The sequence below is a fragment of the Leptonotus elevatus genome, chromosome 2 (genome assembly GCF_054856555.1).
Source record: "Leptonotus elevatus isolate MCC_2025b chromosome 2, RoL_Lele_1.0, whole genome shotgun sequence".
NCBI classification, from domain to species: Eukaryota; Metazoa; Chordata; class Actinopteri; order Syngnathiformes; family Syngnathidae; genus Leptonotus; species Leptonotus elevatus.
The window spans coordinates 5,636,543-5,664,423 of NC_141240.1; the positions used below are offsets into that span (position 1 = coordinate 5,636,543).

At 39.8% G+C, this 27,881-nt stretch overlaps 1 protein-coding gene across 3 annotated transcripts in view; it reads right to left on the reverse strand.

The window, feature by feature from the left end:
- Nucleotides 1–27,881, reverse strand: part of pard3ba (par-3 family cell polarity regulator beta a) — a 146,780-nt gene that overhangs the window by 57,902 nt on the left and 60,997 nt on the right. For 2 of the 3 annotated variants that reach the window (XM_086069032.1, XM_086069035.1), the window contains 7 exons: nucleotides 23,550–23,735; nucleotides 17,603–17,767; nucleotides 14,457–14,522; nucleotides 6,479–6,569; nucleotides 4,980–5,127; nucleotides 4,172–4,251; nucleotides 2,698–2,742 (listed from right to left, as the gene is read on the reverse strand). In XM_086069032.1, coding sequence (XP_085925158.1) covers nucleotides 2,698–2,742; nucleotides 4,172–4,251; nucleotides 4,980–5,127; nucleotides 6,479–6,569; nucleotides 14,457–14,522; nucleotides 17,603–17,767; nucleotides 23,550–23,735 — 781 coding nt within the window. The remainder of the gene's footprint in view (nucleotides 1–2,697; nucleotides 2,743–4,171; nucleotides 4,252–4,979; nucleotides 5,128–6,478; nucleotides 6,570–14,456; nucleotides 14,523–17,602; nucleotides 17,768–23,549; nucleotides 23,736–27,881) is intronic. The other variant, XM_086069033.1, reaches the window with a different exon arrangement.

A 27,881-nucleotide genomic window follows, 5' to 3' on the forward strand; every position in this document is an offset into this window, starting at 1 on the left:
TGAAATTTCACAAAACTGAAACACAATTATCACATGAGAGATACAAAAGTGGAATGAGTGGAAATGGAACACAAATGAATTGATGTATTTGGAAATACAAGAAAAATGAGATTCAGAAAACTAAGGAATCAAAGGGAATGGGAAGGAACAAGGGAGTAGCACTTCCGCCTGAGAGGAAAAGAGGGTTTTAGCCAGATTAAAAGAAGCCAGGCAGGCCTCTTAAGACTATCCATCTAATGAAATATGTCAAACTCATAAAAAAAACAAACTCTAAGGCCATTTAAGAGTGGGGGTGTAGCACAGGAAGCCTGCCCAATACGCTGTGTCAGCAAAACTGAGAAAAGCGCAAAAGCACTGTCAATACACATTAGCAAAGACGTCAGCAGGAGATGAGAGGAAAACAACATGAGTGGAATGCTGCAGGGCTTAAATAGACACATTTATTTATCGTGGGTCGCAGTTACGGGCAGTGATAAGACATTCCAGGAAAATCTTAGCAGTGGAGCTTGTGGGAGGAGCTGATAGAAGCGGAGGATGAGGATGAAGGTGAAGGTTGAGGTGGAGGAAGGGGTGGGACTGGAAGGCATTCAAGGTCAGCGGCAGTTTTAAGTGCACGTCTATTTCGCCAGCAACAGGCTCATTTGCTGCATACAATCAAGCCAGCAACCTCGTGTGATATAATATAACACTGTAAAAGAGAATTAAGATCTTTCAAACTGACTTCAAAATCAAATCTAAGCAAACATCCACCAGTCAACGTGAAAAGGAACAATAACCAACAAGATGCTGCTGAGGTAGGATCCAGCAGAACGACACGTAGGCACGGTGAACAAATGGTGAAATGTTAGATATAGCAGGCCATGCATTTCTTGTGCAATGGTTGAGTAACACTTTTCGATTAACGATAAAACGGTTAAATACTTTAGTCCTTATCCATTGCATAATAATTGTTGCAATACCGCTTGCATGCTAAAGAAGGTGTCCACTGGCGGTAATGCCAACCGCCATGATTCTACATTTGGCCATGGTGTGGCATGGGATTCTAGTAAGGGTAAACCAATTTAAATGAAAATAAACAACTTTTCTGAAGTTAGAAGCTGAAGTTTTAAATCCAACAGGAATTGTTTCGCAGCCATTAACACAATTAGAGAACGTGGATTTTGTCAGAGAGTCCGAGCTCTAATTTTATTATATACAAGTCACATCTGACAAAAAAACACAGGACCACCAAACTACAAAAAAAAAGAAGAAAAAAAAGAGAGAGAGAGTTATAACCCGAAATTAGATTTTGGCAATCCTAATTTGTTGAATGTGTTTAGAGTTTGATTATTAAAGGGACTACACTATGGTATATTAAGCCCTTCCACAGTTAACTATAGGCATATAATGATGAAATCTTACCTTTGACACAATCGTAATGTAATTTCTTATGAAATTTTAGTTATTTCGGTGGCTATTTTCCTTACCCGGAAGTCAAATGCTCGGTTCAGTAAAACCACGCCTCTCCCCCTGTGGCTGCCTCACCCCTCTCATGACGTTGTCCGAGCCGGCTGCTTCGCGCAACGCCCACGAAACATACAGATAGGTTTTAAGCCGATTTTTAAAATGGACACTAAATTTCACGGGCTGCTAGATCTCTGCCATCAATTCTTGAATAAACATTTGAAACAAAACGGATCCTTGCCGCAATAAATCGTCGAAGAGGAGGGGAGCAGAGGTTAGAGGAAAGAAGGAGAAGGGGGACAAAAAGCACCACAGTGGGTTCGCCCTGTTGCTTATGGGGCGAGCACACTAACCACTACACCACTCATTCATTTAAATGTATCAGCGCAAATGTTTTACTTGTAGTTTACACCAGTGTCAGCCAATGGATTTTAAGACAGCCAATTGTCATTTCATTGCACTTTGGCATTGCACATTTTAAGAATAATTGATTGCTTTAAATTTATTTGGACAGAATATTTATTGATAAAGGCTACTTTTGTCATTATCCCATGGAGGGAGGTCTAAAAAAAAAGGGCGTGCGTTTAGTCCGCAGAGGCGGTGCGGGGGGCAATGACGTCAAACCGTGCCAACAGCTCGTTTTCTCAGGTTGGGAGGGGCTGGTGCTTGGAGAGCAGAATAACCTCGAATTTCTCATACAGGGGCGAATGGAGGAAAACACAACTTTGGTCATGTTTTTGGTGAGGAATTAGCATTTTAACATGGCTAAAAGCTCTAAAAAGTTGATTTTTCATGTTGCAGTCCCTTTAAATAACACAAATGGACAAGATAACTTTGAATTGTCGAAGTGCAGTGGCAGTTAGACTACAAAATAAACACATTTTTCACAATTATAGTGACCAAAATTATCTGTTACTAGAATCATCTTCATATGGCGATAAGAAATGTAAACAAAAAATTATGGTTATATGTGTCTAAAGCATTGTAAGTTTTTCTTAAGACAAAAGACAAATCAGCAACCCTATGTACTTTTTGTACACAGCAGCAACCAAAAATAAATTTTCATGCATGCAAGATCCTACACAATACTGTTTAAATAATTTTACAACAATAAGTTTACTTACTCTGGTCTAGATAACTTGATAGGTTTGGAAAAAAATGCCAAATACATTTCCTTTCAATTGAATCATAACTCACCCCCCACTGGTTAGTCAGTAAACTAATGAGTTAATGATTTGAAATGTAATAACTCACCCTTTCTATGTCCGGCCAGCGATCGCACATTACTCTCATCTGCCACTGGAACACACAGAATTTTTTTTGTTTTTTCTTCCTTCCTTGTGCATATTAAACCGTATTCCAACATATCATTGCAGTGAGTCAAGAATGAGTCCCTCAATACAATGACCACAGACATTAGGGGGGGAAAATGAAGCAAAAAAACAGATACAAGAACATTGTGACTGTGGGATAAAATGGGTTGAGTGAGACATTAGCAGAAAAAAAGTAAAAAGGAGACCATCACCATCCTGTTAAGCGGCACCCAACTCAGCCCAACAGGTAGCCACCACATGTGGACCACCACAGGAGACAATAATAGGTTTTCAGTGAGCTGCTTTCTCTCTGAAACCATCATTTAAATTTTTTATGAGGTCAATTTTCCCGGGGGGTAGATTACTGGGAAACAAGAGAAATGATGCCAGGTTTAGGATGAAGGCGCTGGTGTACAAGACAACAGAGAGACAAGATGACACACAATGCAGAGCTTCCGAAAAGAAATGTTATTCATGTCCTTATACTATAGTGGAAGGTTAAAAATGTAAACCCTGCTTTCATCTGCAGCGTATTTTATGCAGTACATAGAGTATTTATAATATATAAGTGTCTGTGCATATCGCTTCTACATCTGATGATAAACAGCATCTTGTAAAAACAGGGTCAGGAATTGCACTACTCTTCGTGTGTGCGTGTGTGTGTGCGTTTTCGTAAGTATGTACTTGAGCTCTAGCCAATACACTTGAAGCTCAAGTCATTCAAGGTCAAAAGAGGGAGTTCAGCTGTTTCGGGCAAGTGGTATTTAATAAAAGCCAACCTACATTAGAGCGCAGATAAAGCCAGATGCATGAGACTGAAAAACTTAAGAGGTGCACTGCTCACGAGCGGCAGGAACTTCTTGCTGAAGCCCAGACGCAATAGAGATGAACAGAAGTGGAGAGATAACATGGAGGAAATACAAACAGATTGAGAATGGCCAAAAACTGAGACAGAAGAGGGGGGTGAGTGAAGCGGGCCTCAGTGGGACCACCCTTGTCCATAATGAATGGCAATCAAGCTTGGGTGGCAGAGGCGTGTGCTGCAGGAAGAAAGCCAATTCGCAGAACCTAATGAACCAGGATTGGAAAACTGAGTCAAAGGAGATCGTGACAGAGGAGCGCCTTTCACATCGCGTAAGGGCCGAAGAGGAAATAAGAGAGGAGAACCAATGTTTTATGAAAATGAATTTAATAAGGGCTTGTTGAAAACAACAAAATTGTAAAACAGTATAGAAAAACAAGAACAAATTAAGGCCACTAAAAGTCAATACAAGGAATTAACCGTAGTTCTCACCTTACACGCACGCATTCACGCACAAAAACCCATTAGCTCCCATTCACATGCATGCATAAGATCAGCTCTTTAACGACGGGATAAAAAAGGGGTCTCCATAAGTGCTGGTGTGTTTGCTCACCCAAGTCCATGCTTTTGGATTCTCTATTACGAGAAAAGCTGCCCTTGTGGTTGGCCTTTAGATCATCCATGAGGCGCTCACTGCAAAACAGACACTCGTCTTCAAAACAAAACTTTCTCAGGATGACAGCAGCCAGATAGCAAGGCAGCAATCAACAAGAAAATCTGATAAACATAACCATGCCACTCACACTAAAAATAATACATAATGTTTATAATATAAACATATCTTGCACATGCAGTATACAGTACATACAGACAGTACATAGCAAGGGTTGCATGGACTGACTCACTTGTTGATGGCACAATTCCAGAGCATGACGTCGACTAGTTGCTAACTACATGTTTTTGCTCTTCTTGAGAAGAAGGCAGAGCTGCTTACAAACAACAGTTGAGTGTGCTGAATGAAATTATTATGTCACCTTAATGGATGTACTTTGTCTTCTATATTGAAATGGACAGCTTTGGTAGTTGAGGGAGAACCAGTAAAGGGGGGGAAACGCCAGCGTCAAGCAACATTTTGAACAACTTTTCAGTCAACAAAAAGAGGTCAATGATTATTTGCAAACACCCAAAATTCTTACCATACATAATCCACTGCTGTGGTGGGCAGAACATGCCCATGGACATGTTTCTTTGTTTAACCAAGTTGTGTAAATGTTACCTGGCTCTCCAGTAAATACCATTGTGGCACAATACAGAATATCCACCGAGCCGTTTGCAACCAACTAGTGCTCAGGTCCTAAAAACGCCAGCCTTGTATGTGATTTAAAAGTGTGAGGATTGTGCTGTGTGATATGTGGGCACACCTGTAGCGAGAGGAAGTAACAGCTGGGTCTCTACTCATTTCCTCCACTGGGCCCATGGAAGGTGGCTGAGGGTAGCCTCCCTTGGAGTCTTCCCGATTGTTACCATAGAAACCATGGTTGCCATTGGTGGTTGGAACAGGATACAGAGCTAAAGAGAAACAAAGCCAATGTTTAAGTTTGTGTTTTTCCTTGTTAGCTGGTGCACATTTTCCACACAAGTTACACTTGTAACAATCACACACACACACACACAAACACACGCACCCCCCCCCCCACCCCCCCACACAGAGGCAAGAAGAAAAGCTCCTGCCTCACGTCTGTACCTTGGCGAAGGTTAAAGATGCTCTGCAATAAATACCTGGGATCAGACAATGCAAAGAGGAACTTTTAAATAATAAAAATGAATACGCAGAAAGTAGAATGTGGAGGGATCAACACAGAGGAAGCATACATAATTACACCCAAAAATCATAAAGACATAAAACAACTGTACATAACTAAAACACACTAAAGAATGATTTCCATGCAAACGTATCACTCAAACTTCTTTCATCTTTCACCATTTCCATAAATCGTCAACCCCCAGACGGGGAAAAAAAGGGCATCCCGTCCATGCTGTATAGCCTTTTGTGTTCAACCCCTTGTGTATAAAATGATTGTCAACACAACTGCTGCCATAATCGGATAGGGAAATGACAATAGAAGAGGATCTCCAGCTCCCAGCAGACAGGGGGGTAGGAGGATGGGAAATAAAGAACAAACACAAATCAACCTGGGAGTCTTTTTTTGTTGTTGTTGTATTTCTTCGATGGCACACAGGCAGAACGTAACTATTTATGCAAATCAGGCAATTACATCAACATAATGATTCCAAGGTGAGATCTTTTTTACATGAAGAGATAATGCAGCATTCAGAAAAAAAGAACCGTGGCAGTGAATTTCTCTCTTGATGTAAGCGTAAAATTTAAACACATTGCTTGAAAGAAATGTATCATATTTATGAAATGGGCATTTAGAAGGTTGGGCTTTTGTGCACGGAGTCAACATGTTCTCCCTGAGCGTAAGTGGGTTCTCCACAAGTACATCATCTTCCTCATGCAGCCAAAAAACATATATGTTGGTTCAAATGAATATTCTAAATTGGTGGAATTTGAGTGTGAAAGATTGTCTATCCTGTGATTGGCAAGGTGGTCAGTTCAGGGTGTACCGCGTCTCTCGCACCAAGTAAGATGTTAAAGGCTCCAACTATCCTGTCACCCTGATCTGAGCGGGATTGAAAATGAATGGTTGGCGGGTCCTAATAGGGCATAGAAGTGCTTGAATGGCTGTTCAAGTGGCGTAAAAAAAAAAAAAACACTGTCAAAAGCCTTCACAAACACGCTGACAAACATGCTGTGCACACTCAGTCGCTGATAACGGAGTACACAAATGCTTAGTGTTGTGACAGTTCAAATGGACCAATATTTTTGACGGTGTGGCAAAGTCAAGCCTGCACTCACCACTGTCGTACGAATACTTGTCACTGAGACTCCCGCTGTTGAGCTCTGGGTGTCTAGAAACCCCCTGGTAAGCCCAGTGGCGCCGAGGCTCCTGGAAGAAACAAAAAGTACAAAGAAGATCATGAAAGATGACAAACATGGAAATTAAAGACTCATATGCAAGAATATGCTGCACGCAAACCAAATGTGACTTATAAAAAATGGATGATGTTGACGAAAACATCACAGGATTTGAGTGAACCCATTTTATTACCCAGTAGAATTAGTCTAGTGGTGTTTATTCCTTTTGTTGACTGCATCTCAGCTGATAACTGGATATATGCAAATAATGTGAATCAGTAAACACGTTCATTTATTTCTGTTATTCAAAATAACCATTTAGATTTTTGGTGACATTTGCTTTAAATTTAACAATGACTTCATCCACCCATCAATAGTGATTTAGCGACATGGGAATAAAGTTTTTTGACGGACACTTCTGTGCACTTAGAGGATCTAGGTGATAAAACAGGCATGGCAATTGTTATTTTGGAAGATATTTGTGATATCCGTAAGCAGACAAATGTTCACAGGGAGGTTCTCATGTTGTAGCTGCACAGCCTGGTGAGAATATTGGAATGATTTCTCAGCATGACAATTTCAATACATTTTACCCTTGTGAAGTTAGGGATTTACATGTCAACAATGTGTGGACTCCCTACTAAAATTCGCATAACAAAAGTCCATTTCGATCCAGTATTCCAAAAAGTGTACATGGGTACATTGTGACAAACAAGCCCACACCAGTATTTGGCGCAGGTAATAAATATGTACTTGTACTTCATTCAAATCCTGACAATAAGCATCTCTGCCAGGACCTAATTCCCGCTGGTGCCTGATCTACACATCATAAAGCAATTAAGATTCTTTTTCCCACAGAAATAATAGAAGAACACTACCCAGTAGCCCCACCGCCCAACAACAAAGAAACCTCCCACCTTCTGAAGATGGAGATGGGGGATTGATGGAGGATTAACGAAGCCTCTTCCGGACAAATAGATGCGCAGCTGTCACAAACAGTACAGAAAAAGCCATATAATAATGAAAGGTTTTCCTATCATAAGGGTCCCAAGGGTATCATTATTAACTACTGTACCCGCTGTCAATCACTTTTCAGATGGGTGGGAAATTTGTGACAGTACCAATGACACCTTAATCATTGCTCGCTCGCTCCCCGCAAACAGACAGCCCGAGGCGAAGCGCACAGCCCGTCTTCACAGTATGTCTCAATCCCACCACAATACATAAACAGGAAGGGATCCATCTATTAGGCTGACTGCAGGCTTTTGGAGGCTTACAGTGGATATCTACATACCCCTGCTCAAATGCCAGGCTTTTGTGATAAAACAAACGAGACCAAGACAAATAATTGCAAAACCTTTTCAACTATCAACGTGAACTATAGTCTGGACAATTTAATTGAAAAAATAAAAATAAAAATTTCAAGAAGGGAAGTGAAGATGAACAACTGAGATAATGCGGTTGCACAAGCGTGCGTACCCTCTTATGAGTGTGATGTCTGTGTTCAGAATTAACATTCAAACACACACACCTGCCATAGTTTCAGGTCCCTCAGATTAACTCAAAATAAATCTCAGCTGTTCTAGTATGCTTTTAATGAAATGTTTTTCCTTTTTGACTGCTAATTTTGAACTGTTCATAATTCTTTCCACCTTGCCAAAGTCCCCAGTTCCATCGAGAGAGAGAGAGAGAGAGAGAGAGAGAGAGAGAGAGGGAGAGAGAGGGAGAGAGAGAGAGAGAGAGAGAGAGAGAGAGAGAGAGAGAGAGAGAGAGAGAGAGAGAGAAAGAGAAAGAGTGCATGATGCTGCAATCTGTCTAAAGTGGGATTCGAACCATCGCCTCCTGTTTAGTGGTCAAAGTTCCGCCATAGTTTCAACTACGCCACAGATGACTTGATGCTGCCACCACCAGGTCTTACTGTAGGTATGGTATTCTTTTGGTGTTGAGCAATGTGCTTGCATCAAACATACCGTTGGAATTTTTGACAAAAAGTTAAACATTGGTTTCGTTAGACCTTAATAAATCTCCCAGTCACATAAAAATATAAAATATGTAGGGTTTTTTTCTTACTTGACTTTAATACTATGTTTTACATTAAGCCTCAGTCTCCCTTCTTTTGTTATGCGTTTGTGAGCTTCTCTTTTAAATGGGGCGGTCTCCACCATTTTTACACCTTTTGCCAATTGCTTAGTATATCAACTCACCCACCAATGCTTCACACAATCTGTTAAAGTGAGTATGCAATTGAGCGCCCACTCTTAGGGATTTCAGTAAATCAGGCCCTAATTGTACGGGTGTGCATACCAAGGGGAACAATGCAAGGACAGAAAAAGGTGCAAGAGAGAATAGAATATCATTTAATAAGCAAAGAGTTCAAATCGGGAAAACTACGACGGAAACCCCAGGATGACATAAAACAGCATGCAGGAGGCTTTGAATTACCTTTATTAAAAGAGGAATGTCAGGCAGGTGAATTAGAAAGCAGAGTACATTGTACTGTAGCAATAAAGGAATAAACAGAAGGCTTGGTTTCACAAGACAAGAGAAAGAAAAAGAAAAGCCAACAGTGATATGAGAGGTGATGAGACAATCAACACCACAAATCATTTCCATGCATTAAATCAAGTGGACAGGCGAGGAGATGCATACAAAAGCTGAGAAGTATGGCAAGCCCTTTGAGCATTTACTCCATATCCTTGATATCAGACAGTAGTGTTCCTCACTAGTTCAGTCTTTGTCAGCACTAGTTGGACAATTAGCCACACTGGCTATGCACTTTGTCATACTAGTTGCACAGAAACTCTGACAAGTCGCTCATTTTCAGCAACGTGTTAATTAGTCAAACATGAATTCTTCTCACCAGTGACATGTGTCCTATGATTTCCTTGCACTAGTTAGGTTGTGAGAGCTGAAACACCCACGAGTTAACTAGTGAAAGACAAAACACTGACAGGTTAACTAGTGAACGACTCTTGAAGTCTACAGGTCAACTAGTGACACACAAATGTGTTACTAGTTAACTAGTGATGCCCCATATATCCACTAGTTACACTAGTGAGACATTTGGACTGAACTAGTTCAACTAGTGAGGTCCAAAACGTTCACTAGTAATACTAGTGGATGCCAACATGCTCACTAGTAAAGTAGTTACACCCAAAAAATTAATGAGGAGGTGGGGCCGACATGCATCCAGGTTTCATATTGGCTCTGCAATTAAAATACACCAATCAAGATTGATTTTGTCATTATCCCACCCCCTTTAATTGCATGTTTTACACTAGTTTACAAGTTGTCCTGAGGAATTGGATATTGTTCACAAGTGGATGCCTATTACGGTTACATTTTAACTAGTGAATGTAGAAACCCAGACTACACAACTACTTGCATCTATTTGGACCTTACAAGCTAACTAGTGAGGCTCAAAATATTCACTAGTTAACTAGTAAATGCAGAGATATCCACTAGTTAAACAAGTTGGGCTCATTGTGATGCTACTTGTTAACTAGGAAAACACGTGTTTTCTAAACTATGTTTTGTAAACTATCTGGGTACAGAGTGAGTACCTAGCAAACTAGTGACACTGATTTTCTTGTCACTAGTTTACTAGTAGAAGGTATTTTGTCTCACGTGTCAACCTCAAGACTGAACTTGTAAAGACTTTGACTGTGTAAGTTTCACACAATTGCTCACTAGCTGGCATGTGCACACAACTAGTTAACCAGTGAAAATAATTATATTTCACTAGTTGACATGTTTACCAGTTACAACATTTCGCAAGTTCACTAGTTGTGCACACGTCAACCCGTAATAATTTTTGTTAAACTAGTATGATGTAAATGACGCCTATTATACTAGAAACATCAATTAGTGCAACAAAATTCACTACATGTTCGATATTTGTTATACTAGTTGTGCACAGTTGCTTACCAGTGCTACATAAGGGTCCACTAGTTAAAAGACACGCCCAACATGTAGATAAAATGTCTAACGTGTTCTGTCAAATCTTGAACAAGTTAATTTATTGGTCTGACTTGTGAAAGAAAATGCTTTTCACTAGTTAAATAAACATCAGTGTCACTAGTTAACTAGTGACTCAGTCTGGATGTAACTAGCTTGCAAGAGAGAAACCAAGTGATTCACGAGTTAACAAGTGAGGTCAAGACGAGCCCAACTAGTACCACAAGTGGGTATATTTGCATTTACTATTTCACTAGATCACATTTTGTACCTCACTAGTCATCTAGTAAGGTTGGGAAGATCCTAACTAGTGTAACTAGTGGACATTCTATGCCTTCCTAGTTAACTAGTAATACATTTTAAGCCTTACAAGTGAACCACTAAGGTAAGAAAAAACGCAACTGGTAATACCAGTGGACATTTGGCCCTTACACGTCAACATGCAAAATGCAACAATAGACATCTCTAATGTGACTCAAACGCAAACACGTTCACTAGAAGACTGCATGCAAATGAAGCAGGCGGGACAATAACTCTGATTGGTCGATATTCAAATGAGATGTCTTGAAGCTTTAACCCTTAAGTGCCTGGACCACAATAACTCTAAAGAAAATAAACTGTATTTACAAAAAACAAACAACAACACATGCTTAATTCATCTCGCCCCCACCACTAAACTCAATAAGCATTGTGGTTGTTTTCAGTTTGTTTGTTTTATTGTTAAATAACTGTATAAGTACTTTTACACTGTATAAATACAGTGCAATAGACAGTGCATAGACAGAGAGTGACCAGTGGGCTCAAAAATGGACACTATAGTGGTGTCAGAAGAGACACGAACTAGTGATGTTGCTGTCATTTTTGGGCTTACTTGTTAACATGTAAGCTCAATGTAAGCTTACAAGCTTACAAGTTAACATGTACGCTCAATCTAAGCTTACATGTTAACATGTACGCTCAATCTAAGCTTACATGTTAACATGTACGCTCAATCTAAGCTTACATGTTAACATGTACGCTCAATCTAAACTTACATGTTAACATGTACGCTCAATCTAAGCTTACATGTTAACATGTACGCTCAATCTAAGCTTACATGTTAACATGTACGCTCAATCTAAACTTACATTTTAACATGTACGCTCAATCTAAGCTTACATGTTAACATGTACGCTCAATCTAAGCTTACATGTTAACATGTACGCTCAATCTAAATTTACATGTTAACATGTACGCTCAATCTAAGCTTACATGTTAACCTGTACGCTCAATCTAAGCTTACATGTTAACATGTACGCTCAATCTAAGATTACATGTTAACATGTACGCTCAATCTAAGCTTACATGTTAACATGTACGCTCAATCTAAGCTTACATGTTAACATGTACGCTCAATCTAAGCTTACATGTTAACATGTACGCTCAATCTAAGCTTACATGTTAACATGTACGCTCAATCTAAGTTTACATGTTAACATGTACGCTCAATCTAAGCTTACATGTTAACCTGTACGCTCAATCTAAGCTTACATGTTAACATGTACGCTCAATCTAAGCTTACATGTTAACATGTACGCTCAATCTAAGCTTACATGTTAACATGTACGCTCAATCTAAGTTTACATGTTAACATGTACGCTCAATCTAAGCTTACATGTTAACATGTACGCTCATGTAAGCTTGATGTAAGCGTACATGTTAACATGTACACTCAATAAAAGCTTACTTGTTAAGACGTAAGCTCAATGTAAGCTTACTTGTACGATCAATGTAAGCTTACTTGTTAACATGTACACTCAATAAAACCTTACTTGTTAACATGTATGCTCAATGTAAGCGTACTTGTTAACTTGTAAGGTCAATGTAATGTGTCTACAAACCTACTAGTGGGCACGCTGGGCTTGATATCACGGATATCAAGCTCTGTGTGCATGTTGTCATCCTTGTGTGCATGTTGACATGCTTGATATCCTTGATATCAAGCTCAAACTGCCCTCTAGTGGACACTTTAAGGAATAAATATACAAAGTAAGCACTTTGAACACTTACTCGACCAGACGTGTTCTTACTCCGCCTACATTACCCAGGTTGCACCAGACAAGATCTGCGTGACTTCGGACAGCCAATCAGCCAATCATGATACATTTCCTACCACCAGCAGTTTGAATAGATTTAACAACAAATGACAATTCAAATCCTCAAGAAGGGAGAATTTATTTCTGAACTGTTGCACTGGATTCCTTTTTATTTAGTATAGTATATAAAGTGGAAAGTGACTGCACTGTATTGATTTTGAATATATACAAAGGGCAGTAAATGACTGTGGAAGCTCAAACTCAGGCTTTACAGGATTAAAATGTTCCCGGGTTGAGCTCTGATCATACAGCCAATAGGAGTTACTCACTTATGGCATTGTCCGGCCTACTGATTAGCATTTAGCGTAACTAGTGCCACTAGTGAGCAATTTGGTTTTCACTTGTTCTACTAGTGAACATTTGGGCATCATAGCTACCTAGCAAATTCAAACGACTGTAAAACTAGTTGACGAGTGAGCATGTTGGCATCCACTAGTTCTACTAGTGAACATTTTGGACCTCACTAGTTGAACTAGTTCAGTCAAAATGTCTCACTAGTGTAACTAGTGGGCATTTTGGCCATCACTAGTTAACGAGTAAAAACTTTGAGTGTCACTAGTTGACTTTAAGAGGCTTTCACTAGTTAACATGTCAGTGTTTTGTCATTCACTAGTTAACAAGTAGGTATTTCAGCTCTCACTAGTAAGCTAGTGCAGGAAATCAGAGGTAACTAGTTAACATGTTAGAATAATTCACGGTCAACTAGTAAACATGTTAGAATAATTCACGGTCAACTAGTAAACATTTTAGAGCTTTTGTGCCTTACTCGTTAACTAGTAGGACTTTGAACATTACTTGTTTGGTCCAGTGGGCAACTAGTGCATAAAAAAGTTGACTAGTTGCAAGTTTGGCACTACATGCATGCTTGTATGTCACTAGTTAGACTTGTGTCAGCATTAGTTGGATTAAAGTGGCACAAGTTGCAGAAAATGGGTGAAATGTCAGTGTTTTTGTACAAGTAGTACGACAAAGCGCAGAACTAGTATGGCTGAATGTCCACCTAGTTCTGACAAAGGCTGCACTAGTTAGGAAACACTATTGTCTGATATCAAGGATATGGAATAAATGCTCAAAGAGCTTGCCAAAGAGAAGTGCATTATGTCTACCAGCTTGTTTATGGGCAATGCACGCACGCACGCACACATACGCACGCACGCACGCACGCACGCACGCACGCACGCACGCACGCACGCACGCACACACACACACACACACACACACGCGCACGCGCGCACGCACACACGCACACACAGGTATCAGAGTCCACCAGAGAGCCACAGGTGATGGTGTCGAGTGAGAGCGTGGTTGTATGCATAGAAATTTGAGTGTGTGTCTCTGTATCTGTGTGTGCTTGTTTCACTGCTGTGGGTGTGCGGGCCGCCATACATCTGCCCCGCCATTGCCCTGATGTCTTCTGTGTACGCGCTCCTCTTCAAACTGCCGTGAGGTAGGGCCAGAGTGTGACTGTGTGTGTAATCGAGTGTGATCTCTGGTTGTGCGTGTGTGCCGCACTCCAAGTCCTTCTTTACTTCTGCAGTTCTCGTTAAGCTGCTCGGCGTGAGGTCATGAGACACAAACTCGTAGGCGGGCCAGAAGCCGCTGGCCTCCTCACTGTATTGAACATTTGCATGCGCGAGACCAAATGTGTAACAACTGCGTCTCTCCCTATTGTTCAAGCCGTGGGTGGCATGTGTCTCCCCTGGCCTCTGTGAGCAATACTGCCGGTGGCTGTGAGGTAGTGGCTCAGACGCTCGCCTCCACAGGGTCGGTAGGAGGGAGGAAGAGCGCTGAGGCAGAGGCGTCTGGCTGATGCTGACCGCTTGTACCTGATTGTCAGAAGACTGATGAGGAGTGGCTTGATTGTTGGCGGTGTTTTTGGCGTTGGACTGCCCCTACAGGAAGAAGAACAAAATAAGCAGAAATATACATTCTTTCAGAACTTGTATGTAAATGTGGAGGGAAAATAAATATAAATTCCAGCTGCAACAAAAAGGGCCTCGCACCACTTTTTCAAGGAAAATTATCATCTAACTGTAATTTTTAGTGGGGTTTGTTTGTTAACTTTCCCAGGGCTGCTTCTTAGTAGGTACAATCTGAGTTATGTCACAGGTGGTGCTCATACTATAAAGAACATTAGTAACACTTGTTCTCCTGCCTCAATTCAATGATCAGGAAAAACAACAACACGAGAGCTATTTTTGTTGTTGTATTGACCAGGGTTATCATAGTTTTGGAAATTTCATTCTAGTTAGTTTGTATTCTATTTTGAGTTTTGTTTCTTACATTTAGTTAGTTTTAATATGTTTTTATGGTGGCTCTGTTAGTTATTTAAAAAACGCTTAGTTTTAGTAGTAGTTTTACTAAGGGTGGGTGGTAATCATCGTCATCGATATTACCGCCAATTTTGCTTTCACGATGTCCAGTTTGACAATATCAAGTTTTAATACTATCTCTAAATGGGGAGGAAAAATTACTCAATTGATTGGTTGTAAAGTAGGGGGATGTGATGAAAGTTCTCATTCAGCAAATCAGCGCGCATAGACGGCAGAGGAGGAAGTGATACGTCTTTGTTCTGCAAATGAGTGGGCAGGATTCAGTCATGTGATTCGGAGGCGACAGCTGAGAGGAACACTGGACGGAAGTGTTTACAAGTGAGAAAATGGAATCAAAGTCTCGTCTTAGTGACTAATTTAATAGCAACTTAGCAAGACTTAAACCCACGTCCCGAGCCTGGAAATTATTTGGGGTTGACAAGACCAAATTATTTCGTAACGTGTGCCGAAAAACGCTCGCCGTCAAAAGCACTTCTGCTCCACCAGGGACCATATGGAGGATTACGTGACTTTGCGACTCCACAAGTATGACTATTGCTAAAGAAGAGATAAGTAATGGTGCCGAATACAATTAGAAAACCCTCACTGCATTGCGCACACACACTGTCATTGACAAAGCAAGTACACGTTGGCGATGCCTCACGAACGCCGCCATTATGCAAGCGAATAAAAGTTGACTGGATGTTCCATATTGACTTCATATTCAGTTTTTACATGCTTGTATTCTGCACGTATATATATATATACACGTATATATACATATACATATACACGTATATATATATACACATACACGTATATATACACATATATATACACATATACACGTATATGTGTATATATACACATATACACATATACACGTATATATACACATATACACGTATATATATATATATATACACACATATACACGTATATATATATACACATATACACGTATATATATATACATATACACGTATATATATATACATATACACGTATATATATATATATATATATATATATATACACATATACACGTATATATATATATATATATATATATATATATACACATGTATATATATATATATACATATATATACATATACACGTATATATATATATACATATACATGTACACGTATATATATATATATATACATATACACATATACACGTATATATATATATATATATATATATATGTATATATATATATATATATGTATACATATACACGTATGTATATATATATACATATACACGTATATATATATATATACATATACACGTATATATATATATATACATATACACGTATATATATATTTACACATATACACGTATATATATATACATATACACGTATATATATATACATATACACGTGTATATACGTATATACACGTGTATATGTATATATATACACGTATATATATATATATACATATACACGTGTATATACGTGTATATACGTATATACGTATATATACATATACACGTATATATACATATACATATACACGTATACATACATATACACGTATACATACATATACATATACACGTATACATACATATACATATACACGTATATATACATACATATACACGTATATATACATACATATACACGTATATATACATACATATACACGTATATATACATACATATACACGTATATATACATACATATACACGTATATATACATACATATACACGTATATATACATACATATACACGTATATATACATACATATACACGTATATATACATACATATACACGTATGTATACATACATATACACGTATATATATATATATATATATATATATACATATACACGTATATATACATACATATACACGTATATATACACGTATATATACGTACATATACACGTATATATACATACATATACACGTATATATACATGTATGTATATATATATATATATATACACATAGACATATACGTGTATATATATATATATATATATTTATATATATAAAATCCCCCCCATCTGACTGCTGTAGTTAACACCTTTTGTCCTTCGGATTTTTGTCGTAGTTGGCAGTGGTGCACCAGTACTTAATGCATCTTAAAATGTGATGATGTGAATGGGTGAATGTGCGGCATTGCAGTTTTTCCCACAGATTTTAAATCTACTTGGGTGGGTGGACTCAGGCGGTGGGGACGGGAGGCGGGTTGGACAGGAGGTGGGTTTCAGTCCTGTTACTACGTTAACCTCTAGCCTCACGATCCACAAGTGAGTGACGGCGAACTAACATTACATGAGGTATATCCTGTGGCAACATGTTTTTTATTTATTTTTTAAATATATTTTTAATACATTTTCTTGAAAACTTCTTGGGTGGTGGCCAATTTACTGCAAAGACAAAAACTAAAGACATTTTCACCATAATTAGTTAGTTTTAGGTAGTTTTGTAAATGTAAGATGTAGTTTCAGTTAGTTACAGTTTTTTAAAATACATTTTTGTTTTTATTTTATTTTGTTAACAAAAAAATTTATTTTTTTATTTTAGGTATTTCGTTAGTTTTAGCTAACTAAAATAACCTTGGCATTAGCGGGCTAATAGCATTAGTATGCTAATAACATGCAATCATCAACACAATGGCGCGTTACCTCCACTCTGGACGCTCGTAGTACCACAAGCTGGATGGTGCCCCTGGTGTTGCCGTCTGACGACATGGAGCGCCTCAGGGTCTCCATAGCAGCATGGTTGGACCGTCCAAGCAGTGCTTCGCCATTGACTGCAATCAGCTGGTCATTTACTCTCAGCCGGCCGTCCTATGGGGAGAAGTTGGTGGTGATGTTAACAGGAAAGCCACCCAGCTGACGATAATAACACATCAAATGAAAAACACACAAGGCGCAGAATAGAAAATAAAATAGAAAGGCTTTGTAAAAGTTGAAGGCAAGATAATTGTGGCGTTAGTAATCTCGTGAGAGCCAGAGCGCCATGATAAATATATAGATCGGCTAATAGAATAGCCTCCGTGGGCACTAGATCATGTTTAAGTGTTTTACAAAGCAGCCACTTGTGAAGAGCCAATGCAGAGCCTTGGCGAAAGCGAGGAAGAGAAAGTGAGGTATGAGATGACTGAGGCCTTGTCTGTGAATAAAAGGACAATAAAGATGAGAACATACAATTAAGAGCGTGACGTTATGAATGGTCCATTACAGCCAGTGCTGACCTTTGACCGCGCTTCATTAAACAGGCACCATCTGATGTCAAAGGTAGACTGCTATGATGCCACACACTCATAGAATGCCACATGAACAAAAAATACTTGAACAATTATATTTTCAACACACTGTTAGGGATACACACTACATGGTTCAAGAGAGACAATTAAAAATGTTTTGCTCTGTAGTAGCACAGTTGAGATACGCTTCATTGCAGCGTAAAGACAAAAAGTAAACAGGAATTGGATATTTTAAGATTAAAATAAGGCCTCTTTGAAATGTGGATAAAATCTGACCTGTATCAACAATGTGCTAATGTGAATGCAGTGTAATTGCACAGATTGGATATACCCCGTCAATGAAAGCTTGGCATTATCTACCCAAATTGATTGGTGACGTACATAGCTACATCACCCACTCTAAATCTAAACTACTGTGTTTTTCAGACTCAGTCGCGCCTGAGTAGAAGTCACATTTTTTGGGGGAAAACTATTTTACACAAACTGAGACCAACAACAGGAGAGCTCGAACTCACCCCAAAAACCCTGTTCCCTAAATGTGGGTCTGTTCGGAAATACGCTCCGACCATCCGAAAACTCAGAGCGTTGTACAAATGAGCCATTATTCAGTGTGCCCCAAAAAAGTTCAAGCACAAACTGCTGATTGGTTTATAACATGGGCTGCGCTATGCCTCTCCGAACACATAAAAGCTCTTGGTCAGTTATTGTGCCTTTTCAATCTTTTTTATTCTTAGCTTACTTTACCTACAGTACAGTATGGCGTATAATCAAATATGTGTTCTGATTTTTGGTGTTTTGTTTTTTAGGTTAAGAGAGGGAAGGGATTGGGCACCACACTCACACATACATAAATAAAACCTGCCTGCAACAATTACATGTTTTTTTGGGCAATTTTCGCATAAACCATACATAACATACAGAAAAAAAAGGGTAAAAAAAAAAAAGAGCCCGATTATTAGCAAGAATACAAGCATGCTTCGTTCCCTTGAAAGGCGCTAAATAAATCTTAGCTACTATTATTGTTGTCATTGAATAATTAAAATCATTGAAGGTGGTGGCAGTAGAGTAATGTGGAGGTTACCCCCACTTAAATCAAAGAGTCAGCCCAGGCCGTGTGTGTGTGTGTGTTTACTTCTTAACGTAGATACTTGTGAGTTATTTCGTGGGTTGTTTCAGGCTCACTGAATGTAAACCGTCATATTGAATATTTGTCACTTGAATTGTACAAAAAAATCGAGCCTAAATTTTCTTGAGTACTCTTTAAAAAGAAGTGAATCAGAAATAAAGCGACAAACTATTTTCAAATGTGTTTCTGGGAAATAGGTTAGTCCTCGCAATGAATCTTTTTTTTTTATCTCCTTCCCTCTCTGCCTGCTGCTGAATGACGGTTTGCATGACATTTCTCAGCAGAACCTGACGTTCCCTCCTCCGCCCCAGCCTGCCGCCGTAAAGTCTCATCAGGAGCCTGTGCTGCTTTTCATTAGCATGCATCAATACTGAGGAAGAGACATGCTCAGACACGCAAGCCCTCGTGTATTGTGACCCCAATGAGTGTTTCATTATTTTCTCCCTCTTTGCTCTTCTTCAAAATATTTTCCGTCTTCTCTATGTGACGCCACTTATTTCACTACTCCCCAACTACTGTCTTCCCTTTTCCCATGCCTTTCTTCCTTCTTGTGTGGTATCTCGTCCCAGAAACCTGCTTTGCATGTATCTTATTGTCCCATTCTGTGTGAGTGCAATCTGTACAGGCAGCTGTCAGAAAAACTACTTCTGAAGTTGCTTTAGGGACCTCATGTCTAGGATCCTTGATCCCAGACCAGCCATTTATCTTCAAGACCACACTTCTCTCTGTGTGTTTCCTCATCGTGTGCTACAGATCAGAGAGCAGCAAAGAGGGGCACTAGGGGCTGACATGTAAAACGAGGGGAAAAAGAGAAATTAAGGCCAAGTGGAAGAATCTCTAAAGTGCTGAAATGGGTGCAGGGTTTTTTTCAGCTTTGCGATACACTCACAGCTACAAGTGAGTGCTGAGTGATCAAGATAAGATGGCTGCAGAGTTGATGAGATGAGGTCAATGGGGGTCAAGGGTCTGCACGAGATGCCTGCATAGGGAGGAGCTGTGGCGTCAGTGAAAGACAGGAAGAAAGACAAAGAGCCGACAGAGGAGAGAAAGGAGCAGATAACAGGAAGAACACGAAAACACATGAGCACACAAGAATATATGGCAAAAGGCAGACAAAGAACAATGGCAAGAAAAATTATCAAAAGTCCATCGCATGATATTTCTTGAATCGTATTTAAATTCAAAGCTATTTATAAGCTAATAGGCGCTGTCAGAGTAAAAAAGTCAGGGCTCTTTGTTCTCATCTGGGCATTGGGTGTAGAAAAAGCTTTAGAAGTACCTTTTTGAACTGCACAAGGCACCTTTAAAGCCTAAAGGTATCATTGTGGAAAGGATATTGCCATGTGGGCCCAGGAACACTTAAGAAAAGCATTGCCAGATAACACAGTTTGTTGCTATATCTGTAAATGAAAGTTAAACTACATCATGGAAAGCGGAAGCCATGCATAAATGAGCAACACCTATTTTTTTATTTATTATTATTATTTTTTTTAAGAGCTCAGTATTGTTCATTCGGAAATGTCATCATCATTGCTCTTTTTTTTTATTTTTTATATATGTATATATATATATATATATATATATATATATATATATATATATATATATATATATACATATATATATATATATATATATATATTTTTTTGTATGTGGGTGAGTATGTGTATGTGCGTGCGTGCGTGTGTGCAGATTGCAGATTGTGTCTGAGTTTCGGTAGATGCTGGTGTGGTGGATCTGGCATGCATGAAAATCGCCAGGGCCACCGGCCGGAGAGCAAACCCAGGAGCCGGAGCGCCCCCCACCCCAACACGGCCCGCGCCCCCGACCCAACGCAGCAGGACGGGGCACTGCAGGCCCGCCAGGCACCCCACCGGCCCCCAACCCCCCATGACCCCCGCCCCCCATCCACCCCCGCCATCCACCCCAACCCAGCCCCAGCCGCCCCCAAGTCCCCAATCCCCCAGACACCCCCAACCCCCCCCCCCCCAACAAAGCCCCCCCCCCCCCGACCCCACCCCGACCAACCGGCAGCCCCCCAACCCCTGACCCCCAGCCCCCGGGGACCACCCGCACCCAGGCACCGGCGAGGGGCCGGACAGCGGAGCGGAGAGGGCAGCCGCGCCCACCCCACCCCCCGCCGCGTGGAGGGACGGAACACCGGGGGCAGAAGGGGAGATGGGGGCACCAGAGGACGGCCGACACCCCCGAACCCCAGGCCCAGCGGGGGAAGGCCCCGGTCGTCACCCCAGCGTTCTTTGTGAAAGTTAACCCCTGTTACTGAGTCCGCCAGCTCGCCGACTGGCGAACTCTACCCCTAAACCGTGAATGTGACCCCACCCAGTGTATATACAAGTGTGTGTGTGTGGGGTGCATTAAAATTAGGAGCAGGTGAACCGGAGCCGAGGGAAATGATATTCCCACGCTCCGATCCACCCGCCTCCCAAGCATGTTACTGCTTTAGCTTTAGAAGTACCTTTTTGAACTGCACATGGCACAAGGCACCTTTAAAGCCTAAAGGTATCATTGTGGAAAGGATATTGCCATGTGGGCCCAGGAACACTTAAGAAAAGCATTGCCAGATAACACAGTTTGTTGCTATATCTGTAAATGAAAGTTAAACTACATCATGGAAAGCGGAAGCCATGCATAAATGAGCAACACCTAGATACGCATCTGGCTTCTCTGGATGGACTGAAACAAAGTGTAAAAGCGTGCTGTGGTCTGATGAGTACACATTCAAAATTGTTTTGGGAAATTACGGACATAGTGTCCTCCAGGCCAAAGAAAAAAAGGACAATCCAGATTGCTCAAAAAATATCATCTATGATGGTGTACCCATGGTATAAGTAACTTGCACATTAGTGAATGCCATATCTTGGAGTCCTCATCTCCTCTGACATCTCCTGGACAGACGACGGCGATCATCGAGAAGGCTCAACAGTGGCTAGTCCTCAGACAGTACAACCTCAACTCCACCCTTCTGCTGACCTTCTATCACTCATCCATCGAGAGTCTATTCACATACTGCATTACAGTGTGGTATGGGAACTGCACCATGGCAGACAGGGAAAGGCTGCCGAGGGTAGTAAAGGCAGCTCAGAGAAACATCGGCCGCCTTCTCCCCAGCCTGACAGACATTTACATCGCCCGGTGCCTCAGCAAGGCACAAAAAAAAAATCAAGGACATCTACCACCCAGGATCGAGACCTGTTTGACCTGTTGCCCTCAGGAAGGTGCTTCAGGTGCATCACAGCCAGGACAAAGACTTAAGAACAGCCATCATGGCTTTGAACTCTCAGCCCAATCCCCAATGACCCCACCCAGTATACCTTAAAGACAATCCATGCAATAGACATTTATAAGCCGGAACGCTGCGCAATCCATCTTCTTCTTTTTAGTTTTCAAAATATTTTAATATTTATATTTGATCTTTATTTTTAGGAATCTATCGTTTTTTATTTCTGCTTTGCATGTGCGCTGCACTGGAAGGAGCCACTTGTACCTCATTGTACATCTCTTTGTAAAATGACAATAAAGGTTAGCTATACATCTATCTATCACTATTAATGTTAAAAAGTACATACAGGTTTTGGAGCAACGTGCTGCCATCCAAGCAACTTCTTTTTCAGGGGCAATGTTAAGGGACATTGTTCAAGTGTTACAACAGTGAGACTTTGTAGTAAAAGAGTGCAACAAAGGAGACTGCTGGACAAATTCAATGGTACGTCAAGCAACGATGGGAAATAATTAAAGCTCTACAACACCTCTGTCCCAATCGCTTATTGAGTGAAAGGAAAGGAGATGTAAGACAGTGGTAAACATGCCGCTGTCCCAGCTTTTTTTTGGAACGTGTTGCAGGCATTAAAGTCAAAATCACTGACTATTTGCAAAACACAATCAAGTAAAATAATATAATCTGTAAAAAATGAATATAGGTTGAAAAGACTTTGCAAATAATTGTAATCTGTCTTTTCAGTATGTTTTATACAACGCCCCAATTTAATTGGAATTGGGGTCTGTAATTAATCTGTGCTATTTTTTTAACATCAAATTGAGCTGTATGTGGCCCCAGAACCTCAATAAGTTACACTCCTGAGTTACACATTGTTAATGTTGACGCTTTGAAATCCTATTTCTAAAATTGCACCACTGTCTTTATGTGTATAGTAGCCTGATAAGAAAATTGCTTGTTGAAAATTTGATTTTAGAAAGTCAGTAAAAACAGATGTTGTACCTTGTAGGCAGCGCCTCCATGGATGATGGACTTGATGAAAATGCCCAAGTCCTCACCAGTCTCTCTAGACTTGTTGCCCTTCAAGCTGACTCCAAGGCCGGCAGAACCCGTCTCGTTCAGTGGGATTTCATACATGAGCTGCTCCCTGCCGTCTTCCAACACCAGACTTCCAGCATCTTCACCTTTCTAAAAGAGAGAGAAAGATGGACGGCAAATGCCCCAGAGTATGAATGACATTTACAAAGATTAAAGCCTCTTTGCCCACTTTTAATAACTAAAGCTCTGTATGATCGCTGAAGCTCGAGCTCCAAATCAAACGCACAAACTGATCTTATATATCTTGACACTTCACTGGTTCTATTCAAAACTAAAATATTGGGATTGAAAGGAAGTACAGGTTTAAGGTGGCTTGGTTTTAAAAAAAAAAAGGGGGGGGGAGCAGGTGTTTTGTACTGGAAAGAGAAATGAAGGTGCAGAGTGAAAAATAATACAGTAGTGTAGAGAGGTTATTCCGTTTTGAAATGAAAGGCGCAGATGGAAAGCGAGCCATTTTTAAAGGAAACATAATAACCTTTTCTTACTTCATCCTCGAGCACAGTGGAGGAGGAAGGGTGGGGGAGGCACAGAGGAGCATTTAAAAGTGATAAGCTATCCCTGAGGTATACACGCTTCTGTCGCTCAATGCTGATTCTTTACATTTAATCTCTCAATCCCTCCCTTCTCTCACCCTCTTTGTCCCCAGGCTCTACTTTCTCCCTCTCTTCCAACCACTCACACGCTTCTATACAATGTTAAGAAAATGACCGTGGAGACAGCAACTGCAGCCAACGGTGAGATGAGGTTAAGAATTATCAAGAGCAGAGGGGAAGGAAACTGTCTGTCATTAGAGCGTGGCAAAACGGAGTGCAAGCAAAAAGCACTAGGTTGCATCACTCAGCGACAAGAGGCAGCACATCGCACACAAGCCTGACGTGTGTATATATAGTATATACTGTATATAGTATGTACAGTGTAGTTATGTAGTGTACATACATGAGCTGAATAAAATCTTTTCACTTTAAAAACGACCATCAAGGGATAGATGTATAGATGGATGGATGTAGACTTATAGATCTATAGATAGATACATGTATAGATAGATAGATAGATAGATAGATAGATAGATAGATAGATAGATAGATAGATAGATAGATAGATAGATAGATAGATAGATAGATAGATAGATAGATAGATAGATAGATAGATAGATAGATAGATAGATAGATAGAGATAACATCATTTTATATTGATGTGAAGGTATTTGCCTTCTTCTAAAATTCGTATTTTTTTCGTAGGTTCTCCACTTAAATGTTTAACAAAGACAAATATAACACAAGTAGTCATAAAATGCAGTTTTATGTGGTTATTTTATTTATTAAGGGAACAAAAGTACTCATCAAAGCAACCTTGGCCCCTGTGTGAAAAATTACTTACCCCTCTTTTTATATCATGAATTATCTGTGACTAATTACATTTTTTGGAAAGCGGAGTTCATTTTCAAAGACCATACCCAAGCCTGATTACAGCCAGGTATGTTTAATCGATAAATCACTTACAGCAATTTCTGGACTATAAGGCGCACCTGACTATAAGACGCGCTAGTTAAATTTGGGGAATACTCAAGTTTGTTACACATATAAGCTGCACCCGACTGTAAGACGCAGGTGTTTTAATGTTACCGCACTGGGTTCCCGCTACTTTCTTTTCCATAATGAGGGCGCAAATTGTCTCGCTCTCGTTCTGTTTCTCCTACTGTATTTGGATTCACTTGGTTTGTTTAGCTCTGCCTGACGCTCTTGCGCTTCCTTTATAGTGCGCCCCCTTGTGATCTGATGGATAAGCTGCACCTTTGTAATAGCCGCAGGGTCGAATGCAAGTGAAAAAAGTAGCGGCTTATAGTCCAGAAATAACTGTAAATACAATCTGTCTGACAAAATCAAGTTAGCCAAGAGATCTCAAAAGCTACAACAAAATGCCACGATCCAAAGAAATCCAAGAACTGGTAAGAAATAAAGTAAACGACATCTATCAGACTGTAAAGGGTAGCAAAGCCATTCCTAAAGCTTTAGGACTCCAGCGAACCACAAAGCGAGACATTCACCACAGATGGAGAAAACAGTGATGAACAGCAGGCCTACAAAAATTATCCCTAAAGTACAGCGACGAATCACAAAAGAACCCAGGACAACATCTAGAGAACTTCAGGCGTCCTTCACCTCAGTGAGGGTCAGTGTTCATGGCTCAACAATACAGAACCAGACTGGGCAAAAATGACATCATTGTCAGTAGTTCAAAAACAACAAACACTCATCTTACTTTTGCAAAAACAACAACAATAAAAACATCTGAATGATCACCAATACTTTTTAAAGAATATTCTACGGACTGATGAGATGAAAGTTGAACTTTTTGGAAGGTGTGTATCTTGTTACATATGGCGTAAATGTTATTTTTCTGAAATGTTGTGTTACATCATACCAACAGCCAAACATGGTCGTGGTAGTTAGATGGTCTGGGGGTGAATCGGTGTGATTGATAAAACCATAAATTCTGTTCTTTACCAGAAAATCTTGAGCGAGAACGTGCAACCATCTGTTTGTGACCTCAAACTCACATTCACTTGGGTTCTACAAAGGGAGTTGTCCTTTTGTAGAACCCAAATGAATGTGAGTTTGAATCCAAAACACACCAATAAGTCAACTTCAATTAGAATTATATATTTTTTAAAGGCTTTTCAGTAGCCTAGCTAAAGCCGTGACTTGAATGCAATTTAAAATCTGTAGCATAACCTTAAAACGGTCGTTCCAATGTTGCTGAAGCAATTCTGCAAGAAGAAATGGGCCACAATATTTCCATAGATGTGAGTGACAAGTATGTTTTGTTCACACAGGGCCAGGGATCTTTGAATAGATTTTGTTCCTCATTAAATAGTCACCATTTAAAAATATATATATTTTGTTACTTGGGCGATCTGTGTGATATTTATATTTGTTTGATGATATTAAACACTGAAGTGGTGAAACTATAAAAAAATAAAAATAAAAATAAATTGAGCAGAGAGGAAGTACTTTCACAGGAAATTATAGTCACAAACCTTCATATTGCACATAAAAGCTCGACACTACATGAAACAACAACTGCTACATAATGGCAATTGCTTATTTAGTTTATGTATAATCATGCCTCTTACTACTGTAATTTCCAGACCACAAAGCACACCTGGCCCTGCTCCAATCTGTCAAGACCCACTGGCAGACTTTAGCAATAGTTTTTGGTAAACATTTCCTACTGAACTCGGAGAGCCACTTTGAATGCAGAATTCAAACTGATGTCAAGTGGCTGTAAACACTGTTTTGCGTGCCCAAATTGATTTTCATTTTATAAATGTAATGGTTGCATGTAGCTCATTAGTAAAAATCAATAAATTAACCCTGTCACATTTAAAGCTGCAGGGTTCTAAGAATGGGAAATAAGCAGTAGCTTGTAGTCCAGAAATTACGATACCCAACTACTGGATACCAAAACATAAAATCTGTCTATTCCATGATGTGCCCACTTCATGCACAAACCAATACGCTAATTGATACCTGCATGAAGGGTATGGACTGTTGACTCCACCAATGAAAATGTTTTTATTACTTTTGTCTTTACAGAGGCTCACTTGCTTTCTTTCCTCCTTCTATGCTCCACTTCCGCAAGTAAAAGTCACTAGCCGTGTTCATCCTTCTAGTACCAGCCGATGTCATAGTGACAAAAGCCGCACTCATCATCGCTCTCCAAAGGTAGTGTTAATGTTAGCTAATTTTCATGTGGAAGGAAAGCCTCCTCAAAACAGGGTGTAAAGTATGCTACAACTATTTTATTTCGAAAGACACCTAATTTTTCAATTGTGAAAAAAACGCATTAGAAGTCTTCTTTAAACCACCAAGCAAACAACCCCTGTGACATAATTAGCATAATATCAAATTAATACACCTTAAACAGTCAATGGATTACATTATGTCTACCACTTTTTTTCTAAATATTGGTTAGACATTTGATATGTAAAAGCTACATACATGTATGACATAATGAATACCCCATTAAATATGGTAACACACACACACACACACACACACACACACACTAAACAAAAAAACATGTCAACCAAGGAATGGACCCTTTTTCTTTAACTCAGACAGACATGGTTAGGACTGTTAATGCAAATGCACAAAAAAAAAAAAGTCCATACAGCGCTCATTTATGTAGGTGTGTTGATTGTATATTTCACTAAATTATGTAATAAAACTGCTG